Here is a 19,972-nt window from a genome sequence, read left to right on the forward strand (position 1 = left end):
GGAACTGGATCACCTGCCCGACCGGCAATGCGAGGATGTGGAGGAGGAAGTCGGCAAAATCTTTGTCCGCCTCAGCTAAGAGCACCGTTCAGTCGCACTTGTCGACCAGACGCTTCAAGCTCAGTTTGCCTGTCGCCATTATCGTTCTGGGTGGATTGGATTGTGCTTAGGGGAGGAAGAACTCAGGCTATGGAAAAAGATTCAAACTCACGTTGGCACTTTGGTGAGTTGAAATGCGAGTATATATAGCGCAAAAGGTAGAACCTTGGGTATGGCGAAATAGTAAAGAGTCCGGTTTATGGGAAAACATCCAAGCCGACTTCATCGAGGAGTAGCTCATTTCCCTTGAATTAATAACCACCTACGCAATCATCCCAACTACATAAGCATTTATTTTCATTTCAATTTTGAGATGAAGGTAAACGGTTCCATCTCCATCGACAAGAAGAAAATTGTTCTCTCATCTGCTAAATGCCGTCTTCCCTGCGCTTCATCTGTGTTATTTCAACCAAGAAACTGAATCATCGAGTATTGACCAGTCCCTGTTTCGTATTTCTTTTAGAACGTCTTTCGTCAAAGTTCTTTTATCTTTCTTTCAAAATATGAAAATGGGCACCGACGATAATACTGTGAAGATTAAGTATAATAAACCATGCCAACTGTTGTGACTTTCCATGCCCAGAAGAAGAAACTAATTCAGCCTTTCTTATCATCTGTCCTGATATTTTCCCTCTGAAAATCTAAATGAAACGAAAATGACCTGCTTTGTACACTGCAGAGAACGGACCTCCTATGATCAACAGGGTGATCTCTAGAGCTTAGATCTGGTTGTGAACACGTGTGTCTGATGGCTCGGTTAATAACAATTGACCACCCTCTAGACTGTTGCCAATGCAGTATTCATGTTTACTTGCATGCCATGAGTTACAACTAGGAGAATGCAGAGGTGATACTACTCGGGCTGCTTCCAGCAAAAGGAAATGAGATGGACATATTTGCAGAAGAGAGTGCATCTTTGCACAGAAACATCTGTATCTTTTCCTGAAATTAATGAATATACAAGATCCAGGTCAGTTCCTTCTCCAGCGAGAAGTTTCAATAGCCAACACTGTCACCGCAATGTACAACAAGGAAAATGCCTTGAAGAACAAAGACCAACGCTCCTGCAAAAGTACCAGAGGAAGAAGAGAGTCAAAAACATTGCAACAATGCTCGGCAACTATGCAGGGAGAGCTACCCTGCTCAAACAAACAAAAATTTCAAAACCTGTTTGCTAAATATCTGCTTCAATTTGTGAATACTTCACTTAAACCTTCAGATTTAGCAAGCCAAAAATTTAAATTTCCTATTGCCACAACATTTCTCAACAGCATAAGTACACATAATAGACAAAATGGAAGACTCTAAGCAAGCTAGTGCACTAGGTTTGCTTTTAAAGTACCTAATGTTGATATAACATAATAGAACACCTGACATGATCAAGCTCTTGTGTGTCCACTCTCAATTTTAAGATCTGATCATAGCATGGAAAAATGGAACTTTAAGTAATGCTAAAGACAAGGAAAGTATGCTCATTTGAAAAACCTAGTGCCAACCCAACACACTAGCAAGTATCTCAAACTTTGTAAAGGAAAGGGGAAAAAGCCCATGGTCTCGTCTGACAAATCAGTCAGTTTTAAACAGTACTCTCAGAACCAGTCACTACCATACAGGTCGTACACTTAAACCATGAAAATCATCCAAAGATGCCCAAAAGATGATTTATCAATCTAAGATCAAAAGAAGCCTCCTTCTCACTTGTTCCCGCAGATCATGACAGAAAATGCATCCATGCAATAATTCCACAGAGTGCACAAAGTTTCCACATTAACTATTATCTTGCTATATATGGCAGATCCTTCTATAATGCCTTGTTTTGTAATTCAATTCTCAACATTCTGTTTAAACAACCTGTAAAGATTAAGTTGCATTCTTTGCTTTGCTTGCTACACATGGTAAGCATTTTATTGATGATAATCTGAGGCATTGCAGAATAGTCAGTAGGGCTTGATTATGGTTGACTGGTCTTGCGTGCATATAATTAAAAATTAAAAAGAATATTCATATTCACAAAGAACTTAATGCTATCTGAAAATAGCGTAGAAGATTCGCATTTACAAAGAAAACACGGAAAGATCTCATTTTTTCTGACGTGGAACTTATTTCTTTAAAAATAGTGACTAAATTTTATAGGAACTGAACTGTCAAAAGTTAAAGAGCCTTGTTCTAAACCAGGCACTGACTGGCTACCTTTTTTCTATTCCTTCAGTTTTTTCACAATGTCTTCTTGTTTTCTAGTTAGCTGTTTCTTTTAGATGTGGACTTCCTGTGTACTCAGTAGGAATTTGGTTGTATTTCCATAAATTTCTTGGTTATCAAAACAAATGGCAAAAGATATGACAGCAAGCCTTTACGAATGCAAATATACTATGTAAACTCGCGCTCTTCTAACTCCATGCAAATGAGATTCAACAGTTCCAGGACATGTTCAAGAGTTTATCTTCTTAAGAGTTGGAGGAAACCATGAGGTTATATGATAGAATGAGCAACAATCTCTTAGTCAAATTATACTCTAAATCATGATTACTACAAAATTACATAAAGTTGGGTCACCAACCCTGAATGCTCTCTAATTCATATGATGAGATAGGAGAATTACTTAAAAAATAAAATCATCACCTCTAAGACTACTGTAAGAGCAGGCTCCTGTGCAGGTTGTTGACATACAAAATAAAGCCAGTTGATCGAAGATGCTGCTTTGGTTGCTAAGCTACTTGATTACTCAGTCCCTTCTGAAGTTCAGTGTTCCTGATCAATCTCATAATTGCAAGAAATTCTTCAGGTTCCTGATCTTCTATAAGAATCTGTTGAGGAGCATTTGGCATAAAAAAAACATTTAGGAACCAAATCAATTTTAGCAAATGTTTTGACTGTTATAATAAAACAAACAGTCTACAATGCTAAAGGGGGAAGAACTCATGGAAAAGGAGACAAAACCTAGAACAACAGTAAATGTGCAAATTAAACATATCCATCATTGTGCAAAGATAGGCTTAACTCCACATGAGATGATTACACAATGAACATGGCTTATCATTAAAAAGGTAAACTCGTGCTACCTTGGCAATGATGAATATTTCTTAATACCCAAAATCGCGCAACATAGATTCACCATCTAAGTAACCCATTTATTTATCCATCTTACCTGGTCATTTGATATATTATCAAAAAGATAAATAAGAAGACCCCTATACAGTATGCAACAGTTTATTTTACTTTATATTCCAAACAATAGTTTATATATAAGGCATCAACAGCCACAAAGATAAAAAAAAAAAAAACAGCCACAATGAAGAACCTCGAAAAAGTTAAGACCAGCCTATAATCACTATCATGCTTGCAACTACTTCAATAGTAAAGTGCAGAAGAGCCAAAAAAACATAAAAGTTGGGCATGCAAGACACTGGAGTAACCAAATCACAAGGAACAATAAGTACAATTAACGTAGCAAGCAAACAATATGAAAAAAAAGTGATGTCAAATTATTACAACAGCAGGAAAATCAATTTCAAAAGCTTTAAGTGCTGGTCATGCATGAAAAAAAAAGGCAGAAACTTGAAAGGTCCCATTCTTGATCCAAGAATGTGCAAAATACAGTCCCTGCAATGTGAGGAGGCATATAGCTTATGGTTTATCGATTTTCACTTCTACGCACTGTTAATATTTTCTCCAGCTCCTAGCAGCACATATTTTCATCTAAAACCGCTAGGAGTCAAGGGTAAGACTGAATCATTTGATCCTCTATAAAACCCCAACAACCACACATTTGGTTTGCCAAATTCATTGTATGACTTTGTACATTCAATTAGAAAGCCTATGTTTCAAGTAGATAATAAGCTGAACCATTAAGTCAAAGGCTATCTTCAATTAGGCTCCATTTGGTAAAATTGTTCTTTTGTTCCGGAAAATGAAAAAAGAATAGAAACCCATTTGGTAAAATTATCATTCTCGTGAACAAAAAATCTATCTTTTTTTTCCCGGAAATAGATTTGAAACAAAAACAATAAGTCAAAAAAAGTAATTTCCTATTTCTGGAAATAATTTCTAGAATCTATTTTTTTCTCTCCTCTCCGAAATAATTTCTAGAATCTATTGTTTTTCTCTCCTCTCTTCTTCTCTTTTCTACTTCTCTTTCTTCCTTTTGGCCGGGTGCCGGCAATCGGCCAGACGAGGGATAGCGACCTCGCCAGAGCGTCGCCGGCCCCCGTAGACGCTAAGCCATGGTGAGGCTCGTCGGCCCAAGCCTCGCTATGGCTAGGCGAGGCGAGGCCGAGCCTCGTGCCACCCGGGTGAGGCCGAGGCTTGCCATGGCCGAGCCGGCCTCGGCAAGCTCGCCGAGCCTCACCTAGCCGATCGCTTTGTGGCCAACAACTAGCCAAAGAGAAAAAGAAAAAGGAAAATGAAAAAAAAAAAAATAAAATATAAGAAAATATAATAATATAATTAAAAAATTATAAGACAAAAAAATCTAACAATCCTACCAAACATATTTGGTCTACCAAATTCATTATACAACTTTGTACATTCAATTAGGAAGCCTATGTTTCAAGTAGATAATTAGCTAAATTATTAAATTAGAGCTATCTTCAATTAGGCTCGTTTGGTAAAATTTGTTTTGTTTTGCGGAATAACTATTTCGTTCTTTTGTTTGGGGGGAATGAAAAAGAATAAAAACCTATTTGATAAAAATTTTGTTCCAGAACAAAAATATATATTATTTTGTTCCCAAGAATAGATTTGGAACAGAAATAAAAGCAAAAAAAAAAAAATTTCTTATTCTCGGGAACAATTTGTAGACTTTATTTTTCTCTCTTCTTCTCTTTTCTTCTTCTCTTTCTTTTCTTTTCTTCTTCTTCTTCTTCTTCATCTTCTTCCTTTTGGCTGGTCATCAGCCTTGGCCATGGCCGACGGCCAAACAAGGTCCAACGGCCTCGCCGAAGCGTCGTTAGCCCCTGAAGATGCCAAGCCTCACCACAACTAGGCGAGGCCGAGACTTGGCCTCCCCAACCGGTGCGAGGCCGCCACCACCGTGGCCAACGACGGGCCAAAGAGAAAAAGAATAAGAGAAAATTAAGAAAATATAATAAAAGAAATAAAAAAAAAAATCTAAAAATCCTGCCAAATGTATTTCTATCCCGAAAATAGAAATTTTGAGAAGTTATCAACCGCATTCTTTTGCTTAGAAATTGTTCCCGATAACAAAATTAAAAAAAAATCATTTCTCATCAAAATTGTTCTCCAAAACAGAATCATTACCAAACGCGCTCTTAACTTCTATATTGATTAACATATCGAACAGGGTCAAGAACATCTTAATAGAAACTTCTAAGAAATTGAAGACGGCGGGATAAATGCTAGCCCAAGAAGTAATTCATCAAAAACATGCTATATACAAGAAAAAACTCCACAACACCCGATAAGCACACCTTTGGTCCAACAAATCCATTATATAACATTGTGAATTCGACTAAAGACCTATGTGCCAAGTTAATTGTCAGCTAAAGCGTCAAACACATGCTATCTTCAAGTAGCTTCTATGCTCATTGATCATGTCCAATTTGGTCATAAGCATTTTCTAAGTAGAAATTACTTAAAGAAACTAAAGACAACAGGATAAATGCCCCCCCAAGAACTAAATCATCAAAAACATCTCAAACCCAAGAAAATAGAAGAAAGAATAGAGTTTTAGAACAGTTGATTCCATCATTCTGTTTCCTTCAATGGCACTTTACTTTGAGGAATCTTTAACAATAAAGCAACAAAATAGAACCCCCAATCCACAAAAGGCTTTCAATAGATGACATTTGAAATGATCAAGAGCTTTGTCATAGTGCATACCTCAATTTTGGTTTCCTTCGGAAGGCCTTTCTCTAAAAGAAAATCCTGTGCAACTTGGTTCCAGTCAATCTTCTCTACATCACCTAAATCTCTCCTTCTTTTTACTGTAATTTTGCTTTCATTGCAATTAAAAGAACTTCCTAGCCAAAAGTACAGAATCCCCTCCTTTGATTGTTTTAAACATGTAGCTGGACAATAGATAGCAAAAACAGCTCCTGAATTCAGATCACTCCTACCAAAAGCCGCAATTTCTTCTAAACTAGGCCAACAACATATGAGGGGTCGCACTTTCCCATTACATTCTACGACACTTTGATCAATTTCCCTTGAAACAGAAGGAACGCCAACTTCTTCTAATTCTCCACTTCTTCCTAGACAACTCTGTGCTCGCATGCCAGCAACTTTGTAGGAAGATAGATCACTAGCGACAGGACAAGGCTTCTGAAACTTGCTTACCAGAGCCAGATGCCTCTCCCTGGTTTTCATACCATCCCCTGTTTCTACGATATTTTCTCTGTCAGGACCCGGCTCAAGTGATGTACAAGTATTGCCATTTTCCCAGACCCCATTTTCTTGTGGGGGAACAGCAATAGATGGAACCTGTGTTGCTTTATCTTTCCCAACTGGTAGCTTTAGAGTCCTAGATGCACTACCTCTGCGTTCAGCAAGCGAGGGCGAGACTTTCTTAAGTGGTGAAGAGACTGACAAAGGGTGAGGCCTTGAAGGAAAGTTGATGTCAATATAATCCTGATTCTGTGACATAGGCTGAGAAATAGCCATTGAACGATGGAGAGACAAATTAGAGAAGTTAGACAAAGTTGATGATACAGGAAGTGAATAGGAAGCTGTTGAAGGTGAATCTTGAGATGATTCGGAGAAGTACGTCGAGTTGGTGCTTGAATCAGAAGAGAGGGAATCTGGGGAAAGATAAGGTGGAGATGACGATGACGACGATGATGAAGTCGATGATGCAGGTGAACAGTTCACAGGAGAATGTACAACCATCATGGAGTCAGAGAAAACCCTGGACAGGGTAATCTTAGGAGCTGACACGAAATCCTTCATATTACTTGGGGCAAATTTGCGTCTCAACACACTCCAACTGCTTTCTCTAGCTGGAAGATGGGTTTCATGCTCATTTTCAGATGATGCAAAGGGAGGCACAACTCCCCCCTTTGTTGCTTTCTTGAAAATTTCAAAATCTACATCATACAAATCCACCTTTCTCAGTCCTAAGGAAGTTTTCCTGGCAATTAGTTCCTTAGCAGACACTCCATTGCCAGATTTATCCATCAAGGGTAAGAGGTTAGAGAAAACATCCCAGAAGTATGATGGTTCTTCTCCTTCCCGGATCATAACCACTGGACATTGTACTCTCTCATACCTCATAATCTGACAAACAGCCCCCCTAGCATCCCTTTCCATTATGCTTTCACATTCCCTTCCAATCCACATGTAAATTGACGAAGGTACCTGTACAATGAAAGCTCCTCTGGAATCGAGTGCCGCAGGAGAAGGATCGGTCAGCATTTTAGGAACCAGATGCAAGGGATCATATGACGAATGTGGCGCAATTCTGTACATCCTGAGCAATGAGCTTGGACTCAAAGGAAAAGCATGGACTCTTTTTTGACACTGCAACAACTGACAAGCAAAACCCATGTTAGGATCAGCTATCCCTCTTGCAGCCTTCACAAACTGAAATGCATCATCAAAACTCTGCCCCTCTCTCCACATAAGATATGCTATCACCAGAGACGTTGACCTGGAGACCCCTTGACAGCAGTGCACAAAAACCCTCCCATGTCCTTCCCTAACATCTTCAAAATAGTCAAAGACATCGTAGAGAATACTAGTAATATCTTCTGACGGACTATCCTGCAACCACAAGGTCCTATACACAAAATCCGCTTTAAAATACTCGGGGCAAACAAAGCCCACGCAGTTCAGAACATGCGTGATCCCATTCCTCTTTAGTATATCCCTATCTTTAGCCACCGCATCCCCACCAAGATATATATGTTCAGCTACCTTAGAACACTCTTTATCAAAGAACGCTATCTTTTCCCTCTTCACTAACCCGCCATTCTTATCAGGGTTCCGCTGAATCGCAGACATATCAAGCTTCAACCTCTCCCCACCTCTGTTCCCGCTGGGAGTGGGAGGCTGTGGCCACTCACCAACATCATCAGACCCTGCTTTTGGCCACTCATCTAAGCTCCGCCGGGTGATCGACAGAGGCTGCAACGGCGGCAAACACGACCTCGCCTTGCTATTATGCGATCGCGGGGTCAAAGGGGCAGGGAATCGCCGGTTCTGCCCAAACCCATCCGACCCATTCCCATTCGAATCTGGGCAGTTATTACCTTCTTCGCCGGGGCTCTGCTGCGCGGTCCGGGAGGACGACCAGGACGCCGAACGCCAGAAGGTCTTGCGAGCAGCGGATATGTGGCAAGGAGCTAGGGGATTGACGGTGGACTCCTCCTTACCCACCATGCTCAAACTCAAGACTCCTAACCTAGGGCTCGCGCAAAACCCCCGAAAAACAATCGGAACCCCCCTAATCCGTCCCCCCGCCCCTACGCTGCAGTCAAGCGAACATGGCGGCGGCGGCGGCGGCGGCGGCGAATCCAACGACTCGGAACCCCATGTCAGATCAGCGACAAGGGTAATACCGAATCGAACATGGCGGAAAATCCTAAAAAAAAAAAAAAAAAAAAAACCAAGTACGGAAGCGGGAGATTAGATGCACGACAAGCGATGCGCGTACCCCCAATTTCTGCAGGCAGGGGCGGGGAGGCGAATCTGGAGCCCCGGATTCGGGGGACGGGACTGCGAATTCCGGGAAGCCTGGAGCTTCACGGCGAGCCGCCGAGGGAGAGCGGGGCGAGAGGACAAGGCGAGGAGAGAGATCCGGAGATTTAGGGTTTCGTCGGTTCCTCAACAGAGGCGCTGGGAGTGAGATTTGGTAGAGAGAGAGAGAGAGAGAGAGGGGACTGGGAAAGAGAGGGAAAAAGAAGATGCAGAGAGAGAGAGAGAGAGAGCGGGGGGGAAAGGGAGAGTAGTAACAGTATTTTCCCTACTTGGGTTTTTTTTTTTTTTTTTTTATGCTGAAAATTTATATTTCTCTTTGCTTTGGTTCGGGGATTCTTTTCTCTTGTGCAATTTCTAACCCCCACAATATAAACAAGAAGTTGAGTTAATACCGTCAAAAATCTCGAACAGATGCATGCGTATCATTTCTATCTTAAAACTGATCTTTGTGGGGGTAAAGTTAGAGATTTTAGCAAACTTCCCAACCGGGACAAAATTACCAATTTCCAATCTCGATTTATTTTCTCCGAAACTAGCTTTCCCAAAAGGATATTTGTGACATTGTTCAGGAGATCCATTTATATTGACTTTGCACATCGGATCCACATCACGAGCTGATCATCTGAGTTAGTTTCACATTCATGTTCATGCACCAGCGATTTAATAGAATATTGGATTGAAGCTAATAGAAGGTAAGTGTATCAATTTGAAATTTCCTATAGTACAAAGATTAGTTTGGGGTAAATATACTATGGATATGCTAGTTTAGGATTTTCGTGACTCAAAAATTAATTTGAAGTAGATGTTACATTAGTATACCAATTTTAAGTTTTTTTTTTTTACGACATTAACCCTTCAAAGTTTAAAATATAGCAAGAATTTAATTTGCAAAGAAGATTATGCAAAACTTATCAATCTCAATGCCAGTTGATTTTACTACATTAATAAGAAAGTTTCTAGGAAATTACCATGTGATGCGGAGAAAATTGCTCTTTTGAGACATTTTATTCATCTTTTTTTGCTTTTACCCACCGGTAGCGTAGTTGGTTGAGCTCTACTATCTTACCGACTGAGGGAATAAGTTCAAATCTCTGCGTTGTCAACACATCTTAAGTAGGTGGCGTAGGGTTCTGTGCTAGTTTCCCATCGGTATTGACACTTGGTCCAATGTGTACCGTGCACTTTACGGACAGTGGGCTACCTAGCGTAAACCCGGCAGGCCTGGCGAATCCTTGGCATCAAAAAAATAATAATAATAATAATAGTCTAACAAGTACTACAAGAATTTTGAATTTCAATTGGATCGATTTTAAAAATTTAATGTGAAATTGTTGATGCAATTCTGCATTTTTTTCTCTAATTAGTCTTTTTTTTTTTGTAGTAAAGTGGGAAGGTAATATGTAAATTAGTGTGCTAATTAACACAATAATAAAAAATAATCTCTTCATTTGCTAAAACAAACTCCAAGCGTGCTAATTCTTGCCAAAAGAAATTCAATAATGTCAACGCTACGATATTAAAAATGTCAAAAAGAATAATATTCTTTCTGTCGACAAAATAATAATTTAAACACCCCAACATGTGTGTTGTGTTGTCCATGGATCTCTAGTAGACTTGAATGTAAGTTATATATTTTTCATGTTACCGAAACTTATATCCTTATGAGTATGAAAAGAAAGAGAGAAGAAAAAAGTGTTAATGTGCAGAGAAGAATTTGTTTAAAGATGTGAATTAGCTATAAAATAATTTAATAATTGTAAATTTAGGAGAACTTAATTCAATCTCAAAATGTGAAAACATTTGTATACAATTACCATGATTATTTAGATAACTATTTTCCTGTCTTTTTATACCATGATATACATCTAAACAAAAGGTATGGGCTTTTAATGAATGTTTTGTCCAAAATTTTCGAGTGTTAATTTGTGTAAATTAGTATAACTCTATCTCTCGACTCTACAAAGTAAACCCAAAACAACTTTAAACTCTTTGTGAACGCAATCGCCACTTGGGCTTACCCAGGCCCACAGGAGCAAATAAGGCTTTGGAGCACATTTTTCGTGGGCTTAGGTAAGCATTTTCCTTTGTGAGCCTGCTCAAGCCCAGTAATTCTGCGAAGAAACTTTAATATATATTTTAAATCACGAGCGAGCTTGACTAAGGGTGCGTTTGGATGGGCATTTAGAAAGCCCATCCACGCCCTAAAGCCCTTTCACCCAAAAATAGGGTGTTTGGCAACCTCCTTGAAGGAGCTTTCAAATGAAAGTCTCCCCTTGGAAATGCTGAAAATAATTTATTTCTTCCTAAACTACCCTCATTAATTTTTCATATTTCCGTTATTACCCTTATATATATTTATTTATTTATTTATTTATTTTTAAACAAAAAAGGAGAGCCTCCTTGGACCGCGGGGGCGACGCCGCCAAGCAAGTTAGATCCGGCGCCGGCGGCGCAGCCGCTCGAGGTCGGGCGACCTCCGGCGAGGGTCGCGCGACGAGAGGCCGGAGGTCGCCCGACTCGGGCAACCCTGGGCGAGGGTCGTAGCGAGGGTCACGAGGTCGCCCGATCGGTGACCGGTGGTCGCCGACCTGGGGCCGCGGCGACCGCCGCCTGGGTCTGCGGCCGAGGACCTCGCCGAGACCCGCGAGGGTCGGCGACCGAGACCCGGCGATGGTCGCCCGGGTCGCAACCCCGGGGTCGAGCGCCCGGGTGACCTCCTCGAGGTCGAGCTGCCCCCCGGTCCGACCTCCGAAGGGTTTAGCTGAATTTTCTAAAAAAAAAAAAAAAAAGAAAAAAAGAAAAAATAATACCCATCAAAGCCCCTTGTGAAAGTTTTTTTTAACTAAACACACATTCAACTCAAAGTTCATTTGCAAAATTCTTTTTACCAAACACAACTGCATTTTCTCCAAGTAGCTTTGGGCTTTCAGCATTTGCATTGGACTCAAAACCCATTACAAATGCTGAACCAAACGCAGCCTAAGGACTTCTAGGCTTGGTATCCGACCCTGCCTGTACTCTGGTCGAGTTTAGGGCCCGTTTTTAGGACTCGGATAAAAGCACCACGTACTTCCCCCCATGAAATCGTCGGTCGTCCGTCTAACAAACATTGGCCCCTATTGCGCCGAAGTTTTCAATTCGTGAAAGACGAGCGACGATTAACATGACATGCCCGACATCTCTCCTACTTGTGAAATCGTAGTTCAAACAAGATGGCACGTCTAGCAGGACTCTGATTGAAATAGATGTCTAATTCAAAGCATCAAGTGCAGGTTAATATTAAGATATGGCACGAAGAATTCGGAAAAGAAATCCTAGCCGATGACAATATAAGGAAAGAAATCCTAGCCGATGACAATATAAGGAAAGAAATCCTAGTCAATGACCAAATAGGAACATCAATGGTTCCAATCATCTCTATTTAGGGTTATTTCTCTATGGCTTTCTAAAACAACTTTAATTTGATATTTCCCGGTCTACTTGCCAATTTCGTTTGCATCTTGCCAAAGACAAAAAGATATTTCAACGTTAAAAAAAAAATGAACAAATCGGAATTTATTATTGCTAACATATGAATAAATTATGGACGAGTGACCGTTGGAAAAAATTGTGAATTACGAAAAAGTGGGAAAAGTGTTAAAAAAATCCTAAACCTTTTATATTTGTACTAATTTAGTCTTAAACCTTTTTTTGATACCAATTAAGTCCTAAACATTTTTACATTGTGCTAATTCGGTTATTTTCGGCCAATTTTGGCCAGATTTTGCTGATTGGACGCCAGCTGACTGACGTGATCTGATCAGCGTTAATGTAGACAACTTTTAATAATATTATTTTTTCTATTTTCATTTTCCTCATTCTTCTTCCTCCAGTCGATTGTCGGACCTTGGTGACCGGCCAGAGGTGACGGCCGACGAGATCAAGGTCAACCTCGCCAGCCACCTTGCCAGTGGCCGTGAGGGTGGCCTCGTACTAGGCGGCAAGGGTCAAGCCCCGCCCACTTGGCGCGAGGTTGCCCTCGAGGCCTGGGAAGCAAGGGCGAGCCTCGCCAGCCCAATGCGAGGCCAGCTCAAGCTCATCCTCGCGACCACTGGCGAGGTGGCCGGTGAGGTCGAGGTCGACCTCGACGGCTGTCATCTAGTTATTATTAAAATTTTAAAATTTCTCTACGTCAGCGTCAATCAGGCTATATCAGCTGGCCGACATCTAGTTAGCAAAATTCGGTCAAAATTAACCGGAAATGACTAAATTCGCACAACATAAAAAGGTTAATGATTTAATTGACACGAAAAAAAAAAGTTTATGACTAAATTGGCACAGATGTAAAAGGTTTACGACTTTTTTAACACTTTTCTCACAAAAAGTGTTAAAACATAAGGGTTTAGTTGATCGATAAAAATGTGAATTATGTAAAAATAGCATCCAGTGGCATCCGATGAGAGCTTGGTAATGACTTTTAAACTCGAAAGTTGACCAATGATTTTACTAGTCAACATAAGTGAAATATACATCTTTTATGAAGTTCGTTGACAAGAGTAAATAGGATCTTTATTTTTAGGCAGTTGTTCTCCTTCGAACATTGTAATTGTCACTTCTTGTCTATGTCTGACCGGAAGCATCCATTTTAAGAGCTTATAGACATCGCAAAATCTATAATAAGAGTATTTGATCACTTATTAAATTTATTTGTCTTGTCATGTAATCATATTTGATTTTTACTTTCACATACTTTTTAGGTTCTTCTATTTTTTGCGCTTTCTTTTTTATAACGTAGATCTAGGGTTAAACATAATTTTACAATAGAATCGGGGTCCAATGAACCACACTATTAGGACCGCTCACCCTTATTAGGTACAATGTATTGGAAATCAAAACTGTTCGATCGAAATCTCTAGTGTCGGTTACAAGAGCAGCAAATGGCTTGAGGACTCATAGTTGATTAGAATAATTTTAAATAAAGGTTCAAAGTACTATCATTTTCTCAAATAAAGATCTAAGGTTGACATAATTTAAAATTAAGGCCTGAAGTGCCCTATTATTATCAAATAAAAAATCGAAGTGGGTATCATCTCAAATAAAAAGATTTGAAGTGATTACATTAGTGTTAAAGAAGCATCTAACCTTAAGGGCATTTTCACTTTTTTAATTTTTAATTTTTTCCTTTTTTCTTTTTTTTTTCCTTAAAAAACTTTTTAAAAAAAAAAGAAACACACATGCCTCCGCTTGTATTTTTGCTTTTTCTAATCCTTCTAAAATTTTAATCTAATTTAATTGAAATTTAAGTTCAAATTGTATTTGAGTGAAAATGCTCATGATTGATTGGAATATCTTGTCAACTGTCGAGGACTTCAAGTCTTTATTTGAAAAAAATGATATTCCTAAGTATTTATATAGAATTTTTCTCCATTGTGGATCCTTTGTTTAACGCACCCACCAATGCAGTCGGCTTGTCTAGAGTGGCGTGACTCGACTGATCGATCGACCGACCGGGTACGCCCCAACATTCCTCGGACCCGTGCAATTTTTAGCGCGATCGTACGACGAACTGAATCGAGCTTGGTGGGCTCGCGGGTTCTTTAGTACTTTGAAGGGAAAGAAGAACAGGAGATGGAGTTAGAGTTGGAGTCACACAACTTGGAATGGGCGAAGGCTTTGGTGGAAAGTACACCGCAAGTTAATCGGGAAATAGATGCGTTGATATGTGAAGTGCAGGCACGTGTTAAAACTTAAACTTTTCCAAATCTAAAAATAACCCCTTGCTGAAGAGAATGCAACAAAGTGGCAAATTAGATTTGTTAAGGCCCACCGGGAGAAATGCCCTTCCAGCTAATTGGGTTTGTTATCCCCTTCTTGTCCTTTGTCTTTTGGTTCTCAACTCCTCCTTCTACTATCCAAACTTTTACTTGAATGAAAATGCTATAATCTCTTTTTTGACCAAAAAAAAAAAAAAAAAAAAAAAAAACTTCTGTGTTTTCTCCCTCATCTGCCTCCTCCGTCTACCGCCATCTAATTCATTCGGTCATCGGCGGGGTCAACGGCTGCGTCCGAGGCAACTACTGCTCGTCGAACGAACCGTCGCTCAGGCCTTCCATCCATAAAGCACCGTTCCGTCCATAGGACGAAACATCCTCCGTTTTCCTTTCTCTGTTCAGAATGAAGCTTCCTCAGTGGGGGAAGAGAGAGAACAAGTCATTGAGCTGGAGAGTGAGACCCATGGCCAATATAATCAGCCCAAGCAACAAGCAATACCAGGTCGGAAGTTTTTCCCCATCTGGGTCTCGATCGGGTCACCGACACGTGGTCGGAGCCTTCATTTACGCATCGGATTGGGGATAAAAATATAAACTTTGAGTGAGCGAGAGAGTGGATCGATGTTGGGTTGAGTTTGCATCGAGAGAGGAGGGTGAATCTGAGATAAGATGGTGGAGATCTGGAGGGACTCGTTGATGTTCCATCTCCAGGACGAGCTTTAAATCTGAGGCCCTGGCTCATCGATGGAAGGCCGTGAGCAAAGACGGTGCTGTGCAGATGGAAGGCCTCGAGCGATGACGCCGGTGATAAGCGGTGGTGTTCGAATGAAGGAGTTGGCGGTAGACGGTGATGCGCCGGTGACGCAGCACCGGTGGTGACTCATCGATGACCAAATAAAGGAGATGGCAGTAGACAGAGGAGGAAGATGAGGGAGAAAACACAGAACTTAAGTTTTGATTTTTTTTTTTTTATTGACTTTCAGTACAAAATATATATCTTATGAGTTTATAACATGGTGATGTCTAACCACCATGATATATGACCATTTTATACTTTCTCCATAAAGAGAAGAACACCAGGATTGGCGAAGAGAATTTGGCATTTGATGATCACCGACATTGAAGGCCATAAGCAGAAAAGAAATATAGGGGAAAAAACATGTGATCGTCCATGAAAAATGAAAACACAGAGCTCCAGACTCTTTATAGTGAAACAGATTGTCATCGGTACCTTGCAGGGGGACTTGGCCATTGCTTTGTTTGGGTTCAAATTAAAGACTCCTGATTGTGTCAAAAGGTAACAGCTTTCCCCTCTTTACCATAGAAAATGAACCAACAAAGGGAAAAAGAGGGAATGACTTGAGAGTGGGAAGTGGGACAAGGGAAGGCAATAACTCCTAGACGAAGGAAGGAATTTTATAATTCATGAAACATTTTTACTTAGCTACATTAATTTCATTTCTTGCTAAGCTTTTGACATCACCGTAAAATCACTTTCGGAATCCTAATGTTCCATCTTCGCCGATGATAAGACTATTCCATATCTTTTAAGGCATCAATGAGTATCTACTTAAAATACTTATCAAACAATCCAATTCCTCAAAAATTTGGTGCTTTTTCTTAGGATGAAGGAATTAAGACTTCTCATGAAATGAAATTGCTTTATCATTAAATTATGTCTCTAGCTTCAGGACCCAATCCGGTTTTGATAAGTCTCCACAATTTGATGGTGAAGAGCCCCGCCGCTAAAAGACGAAATAAGGGGTACGCTTTCTTTTATTATATCTATTTGTCTATGAGGGAAAAAGAGCAAAGGTTTCTTTTTTCTACTTACTAGAGCCGAACAGGGGGGGTCTTCTTTAACAGGGAGCGAGAGCCGCACAAGCTGACAAGCGTCACAATAAAAGAAGAGCCGCAGACCATAAGAAGACACAATTTGCAACTTCTCGACTGACAAGCGTCAGAATTTTACATCCAATAAAAGAAGAGCCAGTTTCCATGAAGAAATTTTAACCATACGAAGAAATAAAATTCCAATATGCGCAAATTGGGACCGCAATAACTATTGTGGAAATGCAGTGAGCACGAAGGAGGCACCCATGATAGATACCTCTTGCTTTGACCTAATAGAGGACCAATTATTTCTCCACCTCCTCCTCTTCTTCCTCCTTCCTACTTCCTAGTCCGATTCGTACGACCAAAAGGACCCGTTCCCAATTTCTAAAATCAAAAGAAAGAACGATCCAAGAGACCTATATCGACTCCGTCTTTCCCATTGGGGATGAAGCAAGAAGAGGAGTTTCTACACCAAATATTTTTGTAAAATTCGATACCACTACAATCACCATTTTTTTGGCGTACGCAGAGCCTTGCTTTGGGTTGTGCTCCGAATTTTACATCCTATTGAGTTGTTTATTTATAAATGTATTGAATTTAGACTTAAATACTTTAGGTGATATCACTTTATTTAAGAATTTATTTGCCTCACAATGTTGCTAATTATCACCGGCAAATTTCTTCCAAGATGCAACAAAATCTCAAATGAGAATACTAGATAGCAATTCTAATATTTTTCTAGGGTCTCTTATGGGAAATAATTATAAACAATGGTTATAGTTTCTTTTGAAAGAAAACAGAAAAAAAAATGAAAGAAAAAGTTAGTTTGATCTCAAAACAAACATACTTATCTTTGTCTTTTAAATAGAGACAACTCTTCAAAAAGGTTGCAAAAAAAGAACAAATGCAACGAACAAGTATGTCTCAAAATTACGTTGAAAATACATAAAAAAATTCGGAATTAAATAAATAATAAATAAAAATAACCGCATTTTCATGAACAGTTACACTGCTTTCAACAAGATTTATAATTAATTTTTATAAAAATAAATCTGAATTTTCAATAAATAAAATAATGATCGTCGGCTAGTACTAAATCTTGTTCGCGCACTCACATCTTTTCGATATGGGACATTTGTTTTATAAACAATTTACCAACAACTAAGAGTCAAATGAGAGGGACGTAACTCGCTGTCTGAGGCAAGAGAGGGAAAAAGGCACTCACAGTCAAACGAGCCTTCAGAGGCGAGAGGCAATTAGGTTTACCTCCGATGAGCTGCTAATTCAAGCGAGAAGAGGGAAAGAGGAGGCGTGCGTGATGCATGAGGGGCGAATAGGGAACACCAAGTATTATGACAAATCGTAACATAAGTAATTTTTAAACCAGGTCTTAAGGTATAAGAGCTGACAACCTTGAAGCAATTTCAGGACTTACTCTGATCCTGCCGCTATTTCTTGATGAACACTCAAAATCTATACCCAGCAACCAATCTGGTAAGTAAACGAAAATGAAAATTAGGAGACATAACTTAAGTTTGATTAAGATAAACCATTGATGTGTCAGAAAATGGAAAGGAATCGGATGATAATTCTGACTAAACCTGCTTTTCATACAACGTGAATCATGTGATTCTTCCAAAGCCCACGAAAATTCCAGTATCATATACTCCAAATGCATAACTTGTAGAAGATATATGCAGAATTTAATGGATGTCCAAATGGCAGAGCAAGTCCCAACTTTCCAAGAATTTTCAATACCATATCAACCTTTAATTTAAAAAAAGAACACCAATTACAATTTTATATTCCATCTATCCCAGATCCTTTGACACCATGTGCTTCCACTAGATTTCTTTCCATTTCAAATACTTCTACTTTTTGTTTGTTTGTGGATCTTCTCTCCTCCTTTATTTAGATTACAAATCCGATTATATTTAATTGGCTTCACATCATACCAAGCAAGATTAAATATTAGAAGCTTTTTCGAATTCACGATATCGAAAATTGCAAAAAGGGTAGACAGATTATAGTTTTTGAAGGGATCCAGCCTTGGGATGGACTTGATACGAGTTCAAAAGGAGAGTATTTATTTTTGTAACCTGAAACAGATGAAAAGATGAACACCTTTTTTTTTTTTTTTTTTTTCATTTTTTGATGTCTTTCCAGGAATTGTCAATCGTGGAGATGCACCAGCTACTCAAAATAGTAGAAAGTGATAACCGGCGCTTATGAACAACAGTTGACGTTCCACTTTTCTATGTTCTACCGCCATGGAACACTATCCTGAGGAAGCAGATGAAGTAATTCCTTCCTCGCAAAGCGAGAGGGTTCCTGGCTCCTCTTCTTTGCCTTCACTACAACTTTGGTTCCCAATCAACCATCCTTCCAATCAAAAGCCCTTGCTCGCCTCCTATAGGAAGTCAAATGAACCTTAACGTTTAAACAAATATCTTCATCATGCCAATCTAGAATTCGTTTGAGCGCTCCTATGAGAAGAAGCAATATCGTAGGGTCCATCCGGCTTTCATTTGCTAATTAAGGCAAACCATCCGGTTCGACCGGGTCACATCAAGCACCATACTGGACAATAAGGTTGGTCCCTCATGTCGATTTTTCCCGGCCATAACTTCCATTTGTCTACTTGCACAACTGTCTACTCCAAACCTATATGGATCACATCACGAAGCTTTTTCCTCCACAAATCGCCATGAAATGCATAACAATCTTGTCGTTATTTACTTGGTACAGACATGAACGGCTCTGATACAGTCATCTTGCAAGCTCATAAAGACACCCTAGAGCACTATGCCTCTTGCCCGGAAAGAACAAGCACAAATGCTTTGCTGGGGCGAGATTTTCATAAGGCGAGGTTGAAGAAAGGCGAGAAGCACTTACTCGTAGGAGGAAGAAAGAGGGAGGTGTGATTCTATCTAGATGAGATAGCTAACTTGTGTAGCTTGGGCAAGACAACCCAGTCCAACAGAAGGACGAATATCAATATGGGCGGGTCTGAGGTCAATAAATCCGCCCTACAAATTACTGGAACAAAATCATTGAGTAAAAGAGAAGCTTTTTAGGAAATCGTCCTACCCTAGCCACATGGAGGTGGGTGATTGAAAACGGTCAACCATCTCACTTGTGCTTGCTTCCTTCCATGGTGGACTTTCTTCGCAGCCCGTCAATAGCATCATCCAAGAAAAGATGAGACCCTTTGGGTTGGAATTCAGAATGTGTTGAGTGTTAAATCCATTCACTTTCTCTACATGTGTCATTAGAAATAAGTGAAATTAATAATGGAAGAATCTACAGTCCTCCTTACAAGGGCAATTGGTTTTGGGATCACATCACAGTGAAAGAGAGTAGAAAATTCAAGAATGAGGACAGCTGAAGAAGGTTGACTTTTCCGATATTGTAAACTACTACTATCCTATACTAGTGACATGTGTTGTCTGGAACGTGTTCATTAGAAATAAGTGAAATTAATAATGGAAGAATCTACAGTTGCATGGTAGAAAATAGAGATCATGTATTCATAAATTTACTGTTAATTCATCAAATTTTCAAAAAGTAATCCTAAATTATTCGTATGATTTCTCATATGTGTACCTATGAATGCATCTTTCCATTTCTCCTTA

The 19,972-nt window shown here is 39.6% G+C and overlaps 1 protein-coding gene across 1 annotated transcript; it reads right to left on the reverse strand.

Moving 5' to 3' along the window:
* Nucleotides 1-641: 641 nt before the first annotated feature.
* Nucleotides 642-8,975, reverse strand: LOC104420939 (protein-tyrosine-phosphatase MKP1). Its single transcript, XM_010032716.3, has 3 exons — nt 5,938-8,975; nt 2,719-2,903; nt 642-1,163 (listed from the first exon to the last, which is right to left on the reverse strand). The coding sequence occupies exons 1-2, from the start codon at nt 8,431-8,433 to the stop codon at nt 2,805-2,807; spliced, it is 2,595 nt and encodes an 864-aa protein (XP_010031018.2). The 5' UTR covers nt 8,434-8,975; the 3' UTR covers nt 642-1,163; nt 2,719-2,804.
* Nucleotides 8,976-19,972: the final 10,997 nt, after the last annotated feature.

The sequence above is a fragment of the Eucalyptus grandis genome, chromosome 10 (genome assembly GCF_016545825.1).
Source record: "Eucalyptus grandis isolate ANBG69807.140 chromosome 10, ASM1654582v1, whole genome shotgun sequence".
NCBI lineage: Eukaryota > Viridiplantae > Streptophyta > Magnoliopsida > Myrtales > Myrtaceae > Eucalyptus > Eucalyptus grandis.

What these genes read in the sequence shown, in the direction of transcription:
- LOC104420939 (XM_010032716.3), bottom strand. Translation starts at nt 8,433, where the DNA reads ATGGTGGGTAAGGAGGAGTCCACCGTCAATCCCCTAGCTCCTTGCCAC. An exon ending in CGAAGGAAACCAAAATTGAG is followed by an intron (nt 2,904 to 5,937) that starts GTATGCACTATG and finishes GCTCCTCAACAG; the next exon opens with ATTCTTATAGAAGATCAGGA.